General features: G+C 39.9%; 1 protein-coding gene across 1 annotated transcript in view; it reads right to left on the bottom strand.

Moving 5' to 3' along the window:
• Nucleotides 1-1,229: 1,229 nt before the first annotated feature.
• Nucleotides 1,230-18,127, bottom strand: part of LOC143853428 (alpha/beta-Hydrolases superfamily protein) — a 35,518-nt gene continuing 18,620 nt past the window's right edge. Inside the window, exons 4-13 of the mRNA XM_077363190.1 lie at nucleotides 7,339-7,467; nucleotides 7,169-7,255; nucleotides 6,895-6,948; nucleotides 6,695-6,785; nucleotides 6,397-6,467; nucleotides 6,234-6,303; nucleotides 3,299-3,351; nucleotides 2,988-3,081; nucleotides 2,547-2,644; nucleotides 1,230-1,463 (exon numbers count right to left, since the gene is read on the bottom strand). Of these exons, the coding sequence (XP_077219305.1) occupies nucleotides 1,365-1,463; nucleotides 2,547-2,644; nucleotides 2,988-3,081; nucleotides 3,299-3,351; nucleotides 6,234-6,303; nucleotides 6,397-6,467; nucleotides 6,695-6,785; nucleotides 6,895-6,948; nucleotides 7,169-7,255; nucleotides 7,339-7,467 (846 nt within the window). The 3' untranslated portion in view covers nucleotides 1,230-1,364. The remainder of the gene's footprint in view (nucleotides 1,464-2,546; nucleotides 2,645-2,987; nucleotides 3,082-3,298; nucleotides 3,352-6,233; nucleotides 6,304-6,396; nucleotides 6,468-6,694; nucleotides 6,786-6,894; nucleotides 6,949-7,168; nucleotides 7,256-7,338; nucleotides 7,468-18,127) is intronic.

Below are 18,127 nucleotides of genomic sequence, written 5' to 3'. Positions count from 1 at the left end.
AAAACAATAACAAAAAGTAGACAATCCTAAGATGTTGAAAATCAAGATGAAATTAGAGTTGGGAACCCAACCTGCCTCTAAATCTCTTAACTCTAGCCCAACCTGTTTTGCTCCTTTTTTTTTTTTACAAATAGGCTGTGCCCCAAAAATCATCTCAGTGAACCTAACCCTCCAATCTAATACGACAACACCATATACGAATCTCTATATGGCTAAGAGTTGGGATCATACAATGGAGATGATTTTCAGTGCAACGCCTACTTACATTGGGTCGCAACAAATGAACGGTTAGGATATTCGAACAAAGTGAGCCCAAGTAAAATTTTTGTAAAAGAAAAACACTTTTTATGGCGTCAACCTTCAAAGATGTAAACCATTCATTGTTGGGGCTCACTAAGTGTTTAGGTTCAAAGAGAGAGGAGAGGGGAGAGTACTGGTTATAGGAATAATTAGGGTGGGTCCTACCTTCTTTAAAGATTTAAACAATTCAATTGTTGGGTGACACCAACTATTCGGCCCTGTTCGTTTCAGATTATGACAACCGATTGGCAGCCCTAAACCTATTATTGGACTCAAATTTACATGTAATTTTGAGTCCAATAATAGGTTTTGGACTTGCAATTGGTTTCATAATCTGAAACAAACAGGCCCTTCATGTTGGAGAGAGATGCACCAATTGTTGCTTCACAAGTCTCAACCGCCACAATCAGTAAGATGGGGATTTATGAAAAGACCGAAATATCCTTATACGTGAAAAGAATAAAATTACCTTGTCAAAAGACCAAAAAGCCCGTGATGCTTTGTGAAATGTTTTTAATAAGGTAGGTTCCACCAACTCAACTCGAACCCAGGCATTGGGTGGGGCCCACCATTTTGCCTCATGTTTTGATGCGTAGGTCCCACGATCTCCACCGAACCCATGTATAAGGTGGGGTCCACCATTTTACATCTTATGTTTCTATGGGGCGGGGCCCGTTTTTTACGCCCATGCATAGAATGGCCAAAGATTGCTAGTATATATATAAATGTTCCCATGCCCATGATTTTAAACACATTATTGACCAGCACAGGTATTTTGGTTTTTTCACTTATAAGGACATTTTAGTCTTTTTATGAGTAAGAAAAATCTACCATGGGTACATTGGTCACAAATTGATGGCATGACCTGATATGCAAAACTCACTCAAAGAGTCAAAGTTGCTGACTCTGTAAATTGTAAAACTAGACTGTTTTTGCAAATAAAGCAAAGTAGAAGTTTCTATTGCAAAAAGCCCATACAAATAATGGTACACTAATTTATATATGCATGCCAAGTGGAACATTCATGTAAAACTACATGGAGAGGCATAAAATAGAACATTCAATCATTCATAATCTCTTTTGAGGAACATGTCAAACCAGTTGCTTGCTTCTTTCACCATGAAAGATGTCATTTGATGCCCGATTCCAGGTTCCGCTATCAACTGGACAAACCGACAACTCACGTATTAAGAAAAGAAAGAGAATTGCAAAGAAAGGGAAAGGGAATGACAATCTGACTCCCATCAGTAATGTAAATTCACATGTTGTATAAATTAGAAGTCACATTTCTCAAGTTTTCGTGGTCATAACTGAGTCTGTATTCTAGGGGCATGAAGACATTTGAGTTATGCTCGACCCAAGTCATAACCATAGTCACAAATATTTGACTAGGGAATTTCTTAGGAAAGGTGTATCTAGGAATATTTTAATTTTTTTTTTCTTGTTTAAAATGCGAGGATATCTCTGCGATTTTTCAAAATCTTATGCAAAATTTGAGAATTTGTCTTTTTATTAAAAAAAAAATCACAAAATATCGAAGAAATTTGTCACTATGGCCATAATTTGAGTTGACTCAGCAAGTTCTTCAAGAACAAATCTTAACATGCATGTGTTTTCTTGATCAGGTTTCTATCTTCATGAGAACATCCACCAGCTAGTGTTGGGATGTTGGCCACATGGCCTCATCCAACAGTAAGTGGGCACACGGCCGAGAAAGGTGGAGAACAGGCTTCGTAGAGGGGAGAGCAAGAAAGGTTAGAAAAGAGATAATAAGGGGAATGTCTTCCTTGGGAAGATGGAAAGGGAGTTAGATGCGGTCTATACGGCAAAGTGGGGCCTTAGCAATAGGCTGGCATGATATGGGTTGTTGAGTTGGAGTTTATCTCTAACTCGACGGTAATATTCTATGATCTATAAAGATACACTGGATAAAACCCAAGGATATCATTGCTGAAAAAACTCCCTAAAAGCAGCCGAACATAGCCCTCATTAAACCATCATCATCATCTTCCTCTCGTCCAACAGGAATCCATCACAGAAGCAATACGAATACGTCACAGCTAGGATGTCGTTCAGGTTTTCAGACATGATTGGTTATTTTGTTTAATTGCTTGTGCAGAAGATGAGTTTTATTAACAGGAAAAGGACAGATAAATAAGTCTTTGCAACTTCATATAACAGAATATAAAAAGTACAGATAAATAAGTCTTTGCAACTTCATATGACAGATGATAAGCAGTCCTTACCTTGAAATTGTCAGGACAATTAGCCTCTCTGTAAGCCTCAATCGCTCTCAATTCTGGCACTTTCAGACCTGCAAGAGGGCAGCGGGGATCTTCTGCACCTGTACATATGAAGGGATGCAACAGGTAAAGAGAAATTAATTTAGATGAACAAACCTTTGGAAATCTACCCACTAAGAAAATGAAAAAAAAAAAAAATTTATTTTCTACAAAATTATTTGATCTCCAAAAAATGGTTAAAAAATATCTGCACCCAATATTGGCAACTTCCCATTTTCGACTGAGGGGCTAGGCAATAAAATGCTGGAGATGAAGGATCGTAACTGTGTAACATTGAGGTCGGGTTCAACCTTCATAGAATGTGGTTTATTTTTTGAAAATATGGCTAAGATATTATGTTTATTAATAATATCAATAGATTAAGTACCAGAAGCATATATATACCATTTAAAATCAGCAGAGGGCGTGGTGCAATGGCTGGAACAGTGTATGGTGAATCAAACTGGCAGGCTAGCCCAGGGGCAATCCTATCCCAAACCTGATTGGAACACCATTAAAGAATATGTTAACCCAGCTCATGGGATTCATCATGAGAATAAGCATAAATGAATATAAGAGATAGGACCAAGAAATACAATGAAATGCAATTTCTGAAATGCGGATGTATGCGGATATTCATTGAAGCTTGGTGAAGAAAGTGTCAATAAGAAAATATCAAACTTCTGCTAACTTCACTAATCACATACACCACTGACCTTTTCCACCACTTCTTTATCGATTGAACTCTTGCCTAAATCAATCCGTGCATCTGCAATAATAAAATAAAGTTGAGAATAAGTATAGTTGGTGCCTGGGAAGCAGATTTGAAAAGGAGAGAGAAGATTGATTTGTACAACTCAGCAATTTAATATTCATTTTAATATTTAAAAAAAAAATTTGAAAACTGTTCCAGCCATGGACCTCTTGGTTCCCCAGATAGAAGAGGCTAGAAGGGAGGTGGATTGGCAGTGCTCACGGTGCCGCTACCACAACTTTGGTTGGCGGCATAACAGTAGAAGATGCCCCATGCCAAGATGCTCCTCTCTTCCTCATCCAGCACATTTTGTGGAAAGGAAAGGAAGTTGTTGGGAAGTCATAATCGAGACCTTAAATCTAGTGCTTGGTTCTGCTCTCCTTGCCAATATGTAAATTTTAGGTGGCGAGATGGGTGTCGTTGGTGCCAAAGGACCAGAACTCCCTTTAAATGGGTTCCTCGCTCTACACCTACGGAGGTATCCCTTGGCTGGCCGGACTCGGGTAAAATTTCTCGCCGCCATAATCCAGTGCTTCCACTACTATCCATCTCGGGTTGGGAAGTGGATGAGCGAATGGTCTCCCTAAAAGCTTGCTTGATAGGGAAAAAGTTAACCCATCTCGAAACTCTTCAGGATCTTTGGAAATGGGCTCAAGAGTGCTGGGAAATTCCATCCCTTCATTGTCCTTCCTTGTTGTCGCAGAATGAAGTCCTTTTTATGTTCGAATCTGAATCTCAAGCCCTACAAATCCTTGCAAAAGGCTCTGTGGCCCTGGATAACCATCTGTAGTCTCTTTCCCCTTGGCCAAGGAATTTTGTTCAAGGTAAGGAAGCTCTCTTGGTTCGCTTCTTTGGCATTCCCCTGCATGCCTGGGCGGTTTCCACGGTGGAGGCTCTAGGGAGTCTTTTCGGTGAGGTAGTAGAATAAAAAATGTAAGGATATCACCGGAACTGTATGAGTTTTGTATCGGCTAAAATTTTAGCCCCCTGCTGGATCTTCCCTATCTCTGATGTTATTCTCAGAATTCACGGTCAAAACTATACTGTTGGGGTTGAAGTCACAGACGAAAATTTTTCCTCACCGGTGGAATGCCTTCCGGCGGGTTGGAGCTCCTTGACCGGCGTGCTGTTGGCTCCCGTAGGGAATTCAAATTTCAAATCTAGGAATCATATCATTCTGGGCGGGTCTTCTGAGAGATTGTCATTAATTCCTAACAAAGGTGTGATAGGACCTAAAGTTAGGCCTGCAGACGCTTCTGAATGTTTGGTGGGACCCAAGTCTGCTTCGCTGGTTGCACCTAGTAGCAACATTAATTCATCTCGCCTTCGCTCTCAAGCCAAAAATCCTCAAATTATGGGGTCTAGACTGCCGGAAAGTCTCCTTATGAAATTATCTGGAAAATCCTTGGCATTAAAGGCGGGGGCTAGAAGATTAAACAGTAGTCTGTTGAAATTCTGAAAAAAAATCTCAAATCTGGTAGGCTTGGTCCTCTATAACTATTTTGTAGCGAAGGTTTCTGCGGAGAAGGCGGATAACTTCTATAATCGCATGTTTCAGGGATGTTTTTGGTTTGGGAACTACTATAGTTTGGGGCCCACTCTAAATGGGTCGGGATTTAGGCGCTAAGCTGGTTAGTCATCCTTTCTATCAAGCCCTTTGAATTGAAGGCAGTTGGTAGGGGTCTATCTTGGGAAGACGCGAGAAGACCCTAATGATGGGACAGCTTGGTTAACGTCAATCAATTGTCCCTGCAATAGGTTTTTTTGGGATGGGTCAGTTTCAGGGACTTTCGGGCCTTTTCAAAAGGTGGTGAAGTACTTAGTTAATGAACGGATTTAATGAATTGACTGGATTGAAACGATTTAAGTGTATACAACATATTCTCGTATGTAAGAATGGAAGGTCAAGATCCTGGGCAGCAGGAATCCTCATCATGCCCAGGGGGCGCAAGAGAAATTTATTCATGGAAATCATGGTGCTAGAAAGCATCCTTCATAAGATAAAAAGGATGTCCTATGACGAGAGATTAGCCTCCATTAACAGATTTCTAGAGAATAGTAGAAATCGGAAGAGAACATGGGATGTCTCGAAGGATTTGGCTACATCTTATTTGGAGGAGGAGATTGAATCTCGAAGAAACCCAGGGTTCCTGAACAGTAATCCGGAATCGACAACTTTACCGACGTCATTTCTACGAAGTCTTCTTGACGACCTATGTAAATGCTCCCCTTAGTTTCTAGGAGGTGGCTTTGGTTACTTGTTTGGAAGTTTTTGGTTTAGTTATTTGGCTAGGGACCAAATTGTGGTGGGATATAGTAATGTCCCCAATGAGTTTGGGATGACTTTGGAAATCAGGACTTGGGTTCCCTGTATTTCCCTGGTGATGGGCAGTGTAAAGAAAAGGAAGGGGGAAAAGCGAAGGTACTCTTGGCTTGGTTAGTACATGAAGAACTAAAAAGGGAAGTGAAATAGTTATTCAGCATGTTGGCAGTGTATGGAAGTGTGGATCTACCTGTAGTGGTACCCAGAAGATTTTTCTTTTGGTTTTTTCTGGCCTAGGAGTATGCTCCTGGCCACCCTTAATTGATTCTATGTAACGCAAGTTGGGACCCCTGGCCCCCAATGTAAACTTCATAGTATCAATGAAATTGTCAATTTTCAACAATAATAATAAAACAAAGTTGAGACAATAATGTATCTTTTTTTTCTTATTTTTTTTAATTGTACTATTAATGTAGTTTTAGCCAACCCCAACTAGTTTGAGACAAAGGCCTAGTTGAGTTGAGTTTTACTATTAACGTAGTTTTGAAGTAATTATGCTTGAATAGATGCGTCTCTACTATTAAAGAGCTGAAGCCAAAGAGGGATTAATGTAGACTGACATCTGCAACCTTACCTTCAAACACAGGTTTTATGCTGTCAACTCGAGCCTGCCATTGATCATTATCTATGGCCCATCGAAATCCCTAAAAACATCATTAGTCACCATGCTTCATCAATACATTCATTCAGCACAAAATTGGAGAATCTTTCCAAAGTCATAAACATAATTTGGATACCTGAACACCAATTATAGGAACAACCACTGCATACCGGACATCTGCAAAAGCAGCAAACCATGCATGCATTCCTACATACACCAAAGTGCTAAATGAGCTCTGCAGCAATGCAGTTATAAGTATTAGGCCCCATTTGTTTAAGATTATGACAACCAATTGTGAGTGCCAAACCGATTATTGGACTAAAAAATATGTTATTTGAGTCCAATAATCGGTTTGGCACTCACAATCGGTTGTCATAATCTTCAACGAACAGGGGCTGATAAATTGAGATCATCCACCAGTGTTGACATACTACCTCCAAGTGATTCACCAGTAATTCCAATCCTACAAGGATCAATGTCGTCCCTCTGTGTAAGATAATCTGCCAATTTTATCAAGTCCCATACCTACCAGCAGTGTTAAAATCCAATTATTGACAACTCGACTGGAAGCATGTTTGACTAAAAGCAAACAAGAATAATACAATCCACTTCAGAACAGAAAGCCATCATCTACCGTATCAAATATGAAAGGCATTGTCTTGCCATTTCTCCAAGATGATACAAGAGCCTACATATTCGAGAAGCAAGTTAGAAAATGGAAAACTCATTATTATTTGAAGGCATGCCACTTGATAAATAACTTTTCAATTTGAATTTGCATCTTCATCAAATGAAAACACGAATGAGAGTAGCAACATGCGGCAATGAAAAAGAAAATGAATTCCATAATCTTTTGTGATTGAATATTTTAGTCAACTAAGGTAGGATAGTTGCATATGATAATATACTTCTCGGTATGTGTTTGTATTGGTTGCACGTTCACCATGGTAGCGAGAATCAATGGCAACAGCTACATATCCACGTGAAGCATATGCCTGGAAAAATAGAAATGTACCAATGAGACAAACCTATGCAATTTTGAACTTGGTATGAAATGAGAACTTCTAAGGTTGTTTACCTCAAGTAATGGCCGCACCCATTCCTTGGTTCTGTATGAGCTATGCAAAAATACAATAGCTGGCCTTCTTAGCTGTTTGCTCTCTGTCAAGCTCAAAATCAGCACAGGAAGGCGCCCTTGCTCACCTGCCTATATATTAATGGTAAGTCGATGCAAGAGAAGCAACATGCCGACATGAAAGAATATAGAAGAATGAAGAATCCAGTTAAACACGATCTCAGTTATGAATGACAATGCACCATATTATGGAAACATTCGTATTCTCATTGCAGGTTTTCACATCTCATGGGTGTTTCTAGACTCAATTGAGAAAGTCATTGTTTATTGGGAGGAGGCCCATACGGACAGGCCAAAAAAGCACTCTGGCACCTTGTCCCATTCGTAATAGTGTGGCACATTTGGAAGGAGAGAAACAATAATCTTCGATGATAATCATAGGCCCGTGGTAAAATTGATAACGGAAATAAAAATTAATCTAACCCACTGGACAATGAAGATTAAGGTTATGACCTCACTCTCAACTCGAGAAATCTAACAAGTTGGAGTAACGTCATTTGCTAAAGAGGTTCACGAACTTCTCCAAAATTGCAATGGAAACCATTTTCACAAGTAATGTTCTCGGAATCGAATCGTAAATTGTAATAGGGGCAAATCATAAATCATAAGATTCATTCAGATATATCTATATACTATATAGGAGAAGAGAAAAGGAAAGGATTTTCTGAATTATTTGAAAATTCTATGAGAATTATACATCACTTTTTTTTACTTTTTTTAACAAAGGCACCCATTCAACCCACATATTTTCAATCCTACCCCCTCCTTTATACTTTTTAACAAAGGCACCCATTAAAGCCACATAATTTCAATCTTACCCCCCCTCCTTTATGCTTTTTGGAGGGCCAGGATCAACCAATGGAAATGATTTTTGGGGCACAACCTATTTATGTTGTATTGTTGTGTTCCATCACATGAACGGTTTGGATCAACCTATGATGTAGTCCGTACAGTTCTTTGTCGGCCCGTGCATCGCACGCACGGGGTTTTTTACTAAGTATAAATATATATGCATATGAGAAAAGGGTTCCTACTCCCTAGAGTAGATAACTTATCTACTCCCTAGTCTTAAAATACAGTAGGAGCCACATTGTTTGCGTGATGCAAGTCATTCATTTGATGGACCCTCGCATGGATAGGCTGTGCCCAAAGAAATCAGCTCCATAGGATCATCCCCATCCTTTGATTTGTGGAGGTAAAAATGGACGGGTATAAATCTTCACAAATCTGTCCATTTTTTGCCTCCACATTTCGAAGGGTTGTGATGATCTTATGGAGCTGATTTTTTGGGCACAATCTATCCATGCGAGCAGTGGCAGAGCCAGGATTTATGCATATGGGGGGGCAAGCTTATATAGGGCTATACATAAGGGGAGCAGGCCTTCAATTTTTAAAGAGGTCTGGGCCAAATTGAGTTGGGCCTATTAAGGATTTGGCCCAACTCAACAAGGGCAACTGCCCCCTTATGCTACATGTAGCTTCGCCCCTGTATGCGAGGGCCCATCAAATGAATGCTTTGGATCACCCAAAACAATGTGCCTCCCACTGTATTTTAAGCGACGGAGATGAGAAAACAGTTCCTGCGCTCGAGTGCAGAAAACATGGTGGGCCCATATTTTTTGGGTGATCCTAAGCATTCATTTGAAAGGCCCCATCATGGATGGGGTGCGTATCAAAAATCAGCTCCATTGGATCAACCTAACCCTTCCATTTGTGGGGTGAAAAAATGGGCAGATTTATGGACAAACAATATCCCCCCCCCCCCCCCCAACCCCAACTAACACACACACACACACACACAAAAATGGACACCCTAAGATGATCCAATGGAGCTGACTTTTAGTACACACCCCATCCATGATGGGGCCTTTCAAATGAATGCTTAGGATCACCCAAAAAATGTGGGCCCACCCTTGTTTTCTGCACTCGAGCGTAGGAACTGTTTTCTATATATATATATATATATATATAGAGGGAAAATTATTAAAAAAATGCAAAGTTTTGTCTAAATTGTGAATAAAGGGTAGTGATTTGAAATTTATAAAAAAAGTGTTGTCAGGTGAGAGAAGATGGCTTTTAGGACAAATATACCCCTCCTACCTCTTTTTTCTCTCCACCTTTTTGCACATATCCCTATGCACTCATTACCTTCTCACCTACGACCTTCTTCCTCAAGACTTTTCTAACGTGGAAAACTCCATGGAAGGGTTTTGAAGGTTGCCATTTACAACAGGGTTTCGTATTCACGAGGGTTTATTCATGATAAACTTATCGAAGTAGTGTTACAAAATGCAAAGAAAATGAATTTTCAGCTTAAAACTGAATTTTGTTGTTTTCCCCATTTTCAAGATAAATCCATTTTCTTTGCATTTTTGGATTCTAAAACATCAAAACCAAGCTTCAATTTATGGTTGCCTGCATGACACTAAGATCACAATGTATATCCTTATTATCCTTGCAATTATTACTCAATTTGAAAATAAAAATCCTTGGAATTATCCCTATTCTACTGGCTTCCGTCGGAAGTCCGAACAAAACTTCAGACTTCCGAATGGAAGCCAGTATACGTAACCAAATTACTGGTTCCATTCGGAAGTCTGAAGGTTTGTTCAGACTTCCGAGTTGGAGTTCCGAACAAACGTTCGGACTTCCGACGGAAGGCAGTCGGACTTTGTAGTTCGGTAATTGTCATATGTTAGTACATCCTTTCATTATTTTTTTTGTAATTTTACTACTTTGCTTCCATTTTTTCGTAATTTTTCATTTAAAACTTAGCACTTCTGCCACAAATCCGTAATGATTACTATTTTTTGCTATTATGTTTTTGCTAGCCACCTTTGCACCCATATTACTTCTGCCACAAATCCGTGCATAAAAGGATGGGCCACAAGCCGAGAAGTGGCCTTGGCAAAGGTGGCTAGCAAATTCCTATACAAAAAAAAGGGAAATGTTATCCACACTACTGTATTTTGATGAGGGCACTCCTCACTTAATTAAAAGTACGGTATGCCTCCCCCCCCCCCCAACATAGGATGATCCAAACCATCCATTAGATAGGCCACAGCCTAAATAGGTTGTGTCCTAAAAATCATTTCCATAGGTTGATCCTAACCCTTCGATCTATAGAGAGTTAGGACCAACCCTCTAACAATCTGATCAGACGGTTAGGATCAACCTATGGAAATGCTTTTTGGGGCACAACCTATTTAGGTTGTGGCCCATCTAATGGACAGTTTGGATCATACTATGGTGCAGACCATACCGTACTTTTAATAAAGTGAGGAGTGTCCTCAACAAAATACGATACTGCGGATAACATTTTCCAAAAAAAATCTTAAAAAATACGGCAAAAATCGGGGTGACCCGCGAGTCGACCAGGCCCGTATGGGTCGGGCGTGGGAACCACATTTCCTACCCGGAACCACCTTTTATACCTCGGAACCACTAGGGAACCACATTTTATACCCCGGAACCATTGAGGAACCACATTTTATACCCCGGAACCACTATGGAACCACATTTTCTACCCCGGAACCAATAGGGAAACACATTTTATACCTAGGAACCACTAGGGAACCACATTTTACACCCCAGATCCACTAGGGAACCACATTTTCTACCCCTGGAACGGGTACGGGGTACGATGGTAGTCCGGTATGCGGTACGGGAACGGGTACGGGGTACGATGGTAGCCCGGTATGCGGTACGATGAGGGTATGTATATATATATATATATATATATATATATATATATATATATGAGAAAATGGTTTCTACACACGTGTAGATAAGTTATCTACACACTAACTTAAAATACAATGGAGGGCATATTGTTTGGGTGATCCAAACCATTCATTTGATTGGCCTTCAATGGAGGGCATAGATATATATAATTTCATATGTTTTTACAAGAATGTCATTCCATAGTACACACTACACACATTTAATACACAAAATATAAAAACCTCGTGTATGTCATACATATTTTTTCAAAAAGAAAGTTATCGTTGGAATATATGAATATCCTTCCATAGTCCATACTATATCCATTTAATAAAAAAATAAAAAAACCTCATGCATGCCCTACATATTTTTTTCAAAATAAAGCTTTAGTTGCAATTCAACCCAAAATATATAAAATTTATAGCTCTCTACATCTCTCTTCTAGTCTATATGCATCTCTCTCTTTCTCTCCCGCGGGTCGCCGCGATTCGTCATTTTTGGCGATCCGGGTCGTTAGTGAACCATGTTTCGGATCGTGCGACCCCGGATCTCGGATCGGAGGGCAGATGGTGAATCCGGTAACTATGCCCGGAACCACTAGGGAAACACATTTTATACCTCGAAACCACTAGGGAACCACATTATATACCCCGGAAACACTAGTGAACCACATCTTATACCCTGGAACCACTAGGGAACCACATCTTATACCTTGGAACCACTAGGGAACCACATCTGATACCCCGGAACCAATAGGGAACCACTTCTTATACCCCAGAACCACTAGCGAACCACATCTTATACCTCGGAACCATTAAGGAACCACATCTTATACCCCGGAACCACTAAGGAACCACATCTTATACCCCGTAACAACTAGGGAACCACATTTTATACCTCGGAACCACTAGGAACCACATGTTATACCCCAGAACCACTAGGGAACCCCATGTTATACCCCGGAACCACTAGGGAACCACATTTTATACCTCGGAACCACTAGAAAACCACATTTTATACCACGGAACCACTAGGGAACCACATTTTCTACCCCGAAACCACTAGGGAACCACATTTTATACCTCGGAACCACTAGCGAACCACATTTTATACCCCGGAACTACTAGGGAACCACATTTTATACCCCGGAACCACTAGGGAACCACATCTTATACTAAGGAACGGCTAGGGAACCACATGTTATACCTCGGAACCACTAGGGAACCACATCTTATACCCCGGAACCAATAGGGAACCACTTCTTATACCCCAAAACCACTAGGGAACCACATTTTATACCTCGGAACCACTAGGGAACATCTTATACCCCGGAACCACTAGGGAACCACATCTTATACCCCGGAACCACTAGGGAACCACATTTTTTACCCCGGAATCACTAAGGAACCACTTAGAAACCACATTTTATACCTCGGAACCACTAGGGAACCACATTTTCTACCCCGGAACCACTAGGGAACCACATTTTATACCTCAGAACCACTAGGGAACCAAATTTTATACCCCGGAACCACTAGGGAACCACATTTTATACCTCAGAACCACTAGGGAACGACATTTTATACCCTAGAACCACTACCGAACCACATTTTATGCCTCAAAACCACATGGTTTTCTACCCCGGAACCAGTAGGGAACCACATTTTATACCCCGGAACCACTAGGGAACCACATTTTATACCTCGGAACTACTAGGGAACCACATCTTATACCCCGGAACCACTAGAGAACTACATTTTATACCTCAGAACCACTGGGGAACCACATCTTATACACCGAAACCACTAGGGAATCACATCTTATACCCCGGAAACACTAGGGAACCACATTTTCTACGCTGGAACCACTAGGGAACCACATTTTATACTCCGGAACCACTAGGGACACATTTTATACCCCGGAACTACTAGCGAACCACATTTTATACCCCGGAACCACTAGGGAACCACATTTTATACCTCGGAACCACTAGGGAACCACATTTTATACCACGGAACCACTAGGGAACCACATTTTATACCTCGGAACCACTAGGGAACCACATTTTATACCACGGAACCACTAGGGAACCACATTTTATACCTCGGAACCACTAGGGAACCACATTTTATACCTGGGAACCATTACGGAACCACATTTTATACGTCGGAACCACTACGGAACGACATTTTCTACCTCGGAACCACTAGGGAACCACATTCTATACTCCGGAACCACTATGGAACCACATTTTATAACTCGGAAGCAGGAACCACATTTTATACCTCGGAACCACTAAGGAACCACATTTTATACCCCAGAACTACTAGGGAACCACATTTTCTACCCCGGAACCACTAGGGAACCACATTTTATACCCCGGAACCACTAGGGAACCATATTTTATACCCCGGAACCACTAGAGAACCACATTTTCTACCCCGGAACCACTAGGGAACCACATTTATACCCCGGAACCACTACGTAACCACATTTTATACCTCGAAATCACTAGGGAACCACATTTTCTACTCCTGAACCACTACGGAACCACATTTTATAACCCAGAACCACTACGGAACCACATTTTCTACCCCGGAACCACTAGGGAACCACATTTTCTACGTCGGAACCACTAGGGAACCACATTGTATACCCCGGAACCACTAAGAAACCACATTTTCTACTCCAGAACCACTAGGGAACCACATTTTATACTCCGGAACCATTAGAGAACCACATTTTCTACCCCGGAACCACTAGGGAACCACATTTTATACTCCGGAACCACTAGGGAACCACATTTTGTACCTCGGAAACCACTAGGGAACCACATTTTCTACTCTGGAACCACTAGGAAACAACATTTTATACCCCAGAACCATTAGGGAACCACATTTTATACCCCGGAACCACTAGGGAACCACATTTTATACACAACAACCACTAGTGAACCACATTTTATACCCCGGAACCACTAGGGAACCACATTTTATACCCCGGAACCACTAGGGAACCACATTTTATACCCCGGAACCACTACGGAACTACATTTTATACCTCAGAACCACTAGGGAACCACATTTTATACCCCGGAACCACTACGGAACCACATTTTATACCCCAGAACCACTAGGTTCTAACATGTAACCAAACATGATTGTATACATAGAGAGAGGGAGAGAGGGAGAGATAAACATGGCAACCAAATAAAGTCTCATAAACAGGGTGAAAAAACCAAAGCACAAAAAACATGAAAACATGAAGAGAAGATATTAAACTTAACCGAAGCTATGTTTATCACCCAAATAAGCAATGGAGATTTTTTTCCAAACTACAGTGGCAATGGAGCTTTATCACGTTGGCGATGGGCTTTTTTCCAAAACGACAATGGCAATGGAGCTTTATCACGTTGCAAATGGAGTTTTTTTTTTCAACACTACAATGGTAATGGAGCTTGGAAACGTTGGCAATGGAGTTTTTTTCCCAAACTACAATGGCAATGGCAAGCTTCAAAAGCCTTCCATGAAGTCTTCAGGAAGAAGAAGGTGGTAGGTAAATGGCAACCTTCAAAACCCTCTCATGGAGTTTTCCACGTTAGAAAAGCCTTGAGGAAGAAGAAGGTGGTAGGTGAGAAGGTAATAAGTGCATAGGGATAGGTGAAAAAGGTGGAGGGAAAAAAGAGGTAGGAGGGGTATATTTGTCCTAAAAGCCATCTTCTATCACCTGACAACACCCTTTTTATAATTTTCAAATCACTAACCTTTATTCACAATTTAGACAAAACTTTGCATTTTTTAACAATTCACAATATATATATATATATATATATATATATATATATATATATATATTAAAGAAATAAGCAAATCAGAGAATTATAAATAGCCAATTATTCATATTTTACTCAAATCCATTTAATTTAAATAGAAACTACGATGAATAGTTATTCAATATTATAATACGAATTGTTTGGAAACAAAGTTGTCACATACTGATCATCTATTTCCTATTCAACATGAGAATATTGGATAACAATCTTAAAAATAATAAATGAACAAGATCATATCAATTACCAAAGTCTCAAACATCAAATGACAAATAATAATCCTTACTATTCTAAAAGACTAGACCATGTATTTTCGTCAACCATCTTTTCTTCAAATTCCCCATGTGTCCCACCACATGTGCCTTTCACCCACCTTAGATTTACATTTTTTTCACTAAAAGCCATCCCTTTTGTCCATTACCGAACCTATTTTGGTCTTTTCCTCCTCAAAATTACCCTTGCAGAAACATCCAGGAAGTCACCGTTGCATCTACCAATGCATGCTTTGCTCTTCTCTCATCAAACTCCACGTCGCCCAAATGTCAGACATATATCTTCCACAACCGACTTGCTTTTCTTCCATAAACTCCTATTTGTCTTGACTTTTGATTTCTACTCATGCTCTTCCGCCATATACGAACCTTAAACAGAGCGAGAAGAAGTTTGCAGAGGGTATGTGGAGCTTAGTTTCTCGTCTTGCTGCCACAAAGCTGAACGTCGACGATAACATTTGTTTATCGGATGAGCTTCTTCAATCTTCACGAAGAGGTTATGGCTGATTTCTTATTTTATTTACTCTGTGAGGTTTTGTGGCTTTTTTCTTGATTGTTTTCTATGGGTTCTTTAAGGTTGGTTGGTAGTTTTTATCTATTCTTTTGCTGATTTTTTCTTACTTTTGTTTCATGGAATTTTCGTTTATTAATTTCTTTTATGCCTGAGTTTTCTGTGTTCATTTTGGACCGCATCTCTCTCTCTCTCTCTCTCTCTCTCTCTCTCTCAACTTGCTTTTCTGCCATAGCTGTAAGCCTCATAATGAGAAGTTCATGGGTTCAATCCCAGCTTCCCACCATACTGTTGAAGGGGTGTAAACTTCATGCAAAGTTCAAGTTTGTTTCCATTTTTTTAGATGTTCCGATTTTTCTTTCACAGGGCTGAATCTCATGAAATTCTGCTTTGTGATTCAGCATCCATGATGTGCTTTCGTGTTAGGTGCACACGCTAGGGGTGGCCAGAACCGAACCAGACCCGAAGAACACCGAACCGAACCCGAACTGTTTAAAAATACTTTGGGTTCGGTTCGGTTCCACTAATGAAGAACCGAACTTATTCGGTTCGGTTCCAGGTCTAATGTTCTTGGTTCGATTCTGGAACCAAAGAACCGAACTTTTGAATATATATATATATATATATATATATATATATAGATTTCGTCATGTCAGAAGATCGACAATTAGTGGGGCAGATTGCCTAGCCCGATCAAGAGTTTCTTGCCCCAGGTTTTACCATCTCCCCCCTGATTCTCTTATTTTAATGAAGAATAAAAACCGAGAATAAATCCTAGGGGAACATGATTTCATAAAAATATAATTGTGGAGTAAATCCATTTCGGAACAATTATTAAGTTCAGGGTACCTCGTCTCTTGAAAAAGAGAGAGAGAGAGAGAGAGAAAGTGTGGGGAAAGATAGATTTCACAACATCCCAAACCAATATCAAACCCTAGATTAACATATATCCATGCATACATGAATAGAAAATCAAGTAATAACGAAATTAAAAATAGTCAAAATATTCACTTCAAATAACTAATAATTTAATAACCATAGGATTAAAGTAGAGGATTGTTCAGTGGTGAGCATTAATCCTGGAGATTATGATTGAAGTGGGTTGATGTCAGCTTAATTGATCTCTCGACTCATTTGCTTGCTTTTTGTTTTGGTGAATCGATCTCGATGGTCAATGTGTGTTTTGCTTGCATAGTAGTTTTATAGTTTCTGTGTGAACCAAGCAGAAATTAGGATTTTTCTGCCACTGAAATGGAGAGTGTGCTAGATCTTGCCTGAATTTTATCATCTTTCTGCCTTCTTGCTTTAGCAAGTGCAGATTAGAGATCTTGATGCATATGAAGAGAACCCAGTCCTGACAGCATAGCAGGATGGACATGTTGAGTTACTAACTGATTCTTTCTTAGTGTCGCATTGTTCCATTAGTTTTCTTTTAAATGACCATTTGGACATCATCTGAATATTTTGATTCTTGATCTCAGATTGGCAAAGGCTTTCGTGTAGTTGTGACCATGGTTTAAAATTTCGACCGAAATCCAAAATTTCAGATACCAGTGGGGACCGAAACCGGTATTTCCTGAAATCCCATTTTTCGGCAAATACCAAATTTCAATCGAAATTTCGGAAAGTTTTTAGGACATTTTTTTTTTTTTTAAATTGTTACAAAATTTCAGAATTTCGGTTTTCCCAGGGACCGAAACGGTACCGAAACCGGTATTTTAAACCATGGTTGTGACCATATTGCCGACCCTTATAATCAACAAAAGACAATAGCAAACAGTGTTCTGTTCAGATAAGTTGTGTTTTGTCATGAACAATCATTTCATTGGGTGCTTGGACCACAATGGCAGATGCTGGCAGGATGGCTACTAACCTTACTGCTTCAAGGTATACCATTAAGCGTGTTTAGCATATGAAGTGGGGATCTAAGCTGCGGGCATTTCACTCTGATATTCTATTATATTTGCCTTTGACTGTAGGATACTTTTCAGGTGTTTATTCTCTACCGCAGTTGGTGTCTGTAAAGACCCGGCCCCACACGGGCCTAGAAAGTTAATAACCTTAATTAAATCTGGACCGTAGATCCCCAGACCAAAAATCACAGTGTATTTTCGTTTTTTTAAGTATAATCTATTTTTTGGGCATCAAATCTTGTTCGTTCGACATGATTTTGGTCCCGGTAGATGGGTATTTCGGATACCTATCCAACGGACCCAAGATTTAGCGATTTGGACGTGATTTGAGCAAGTTATGACCATTTTTCTGTCAGGATTAGGCATAGTTGCGAGTTTTGTCTTATTAGGCAACTTTTGGGTTTTTATTTTTAGTTAAAAACTTTAGTTTAGTTGTTAAATTTGATAAGTACACCCATAGGGAGTTTAATAAAGATGGACTCTT

This window comes from Tasmannia lanceolata, unplaced genomic scaffold, assembly GCF_043159265.1.
Source record: "Tasmannia lanceolata isolate RefF3 unplaced genomic scaffold, GAP_Taslan_0.1 ptg000003l, whole genome shotgun sequence".
Taxonomy (NCBI): domain Eukaryota; kingdom Viridiplantae; phylum Streptophyta; class Magnoliopsida; order Canellales; family Winteraceae; genus Tasmannia; species Tasmannia lanceolata.
Note: the sequence above shows the minus strand (reverse complement) of the source record. Positions and strands in the feature narration are given on the sequence as shown.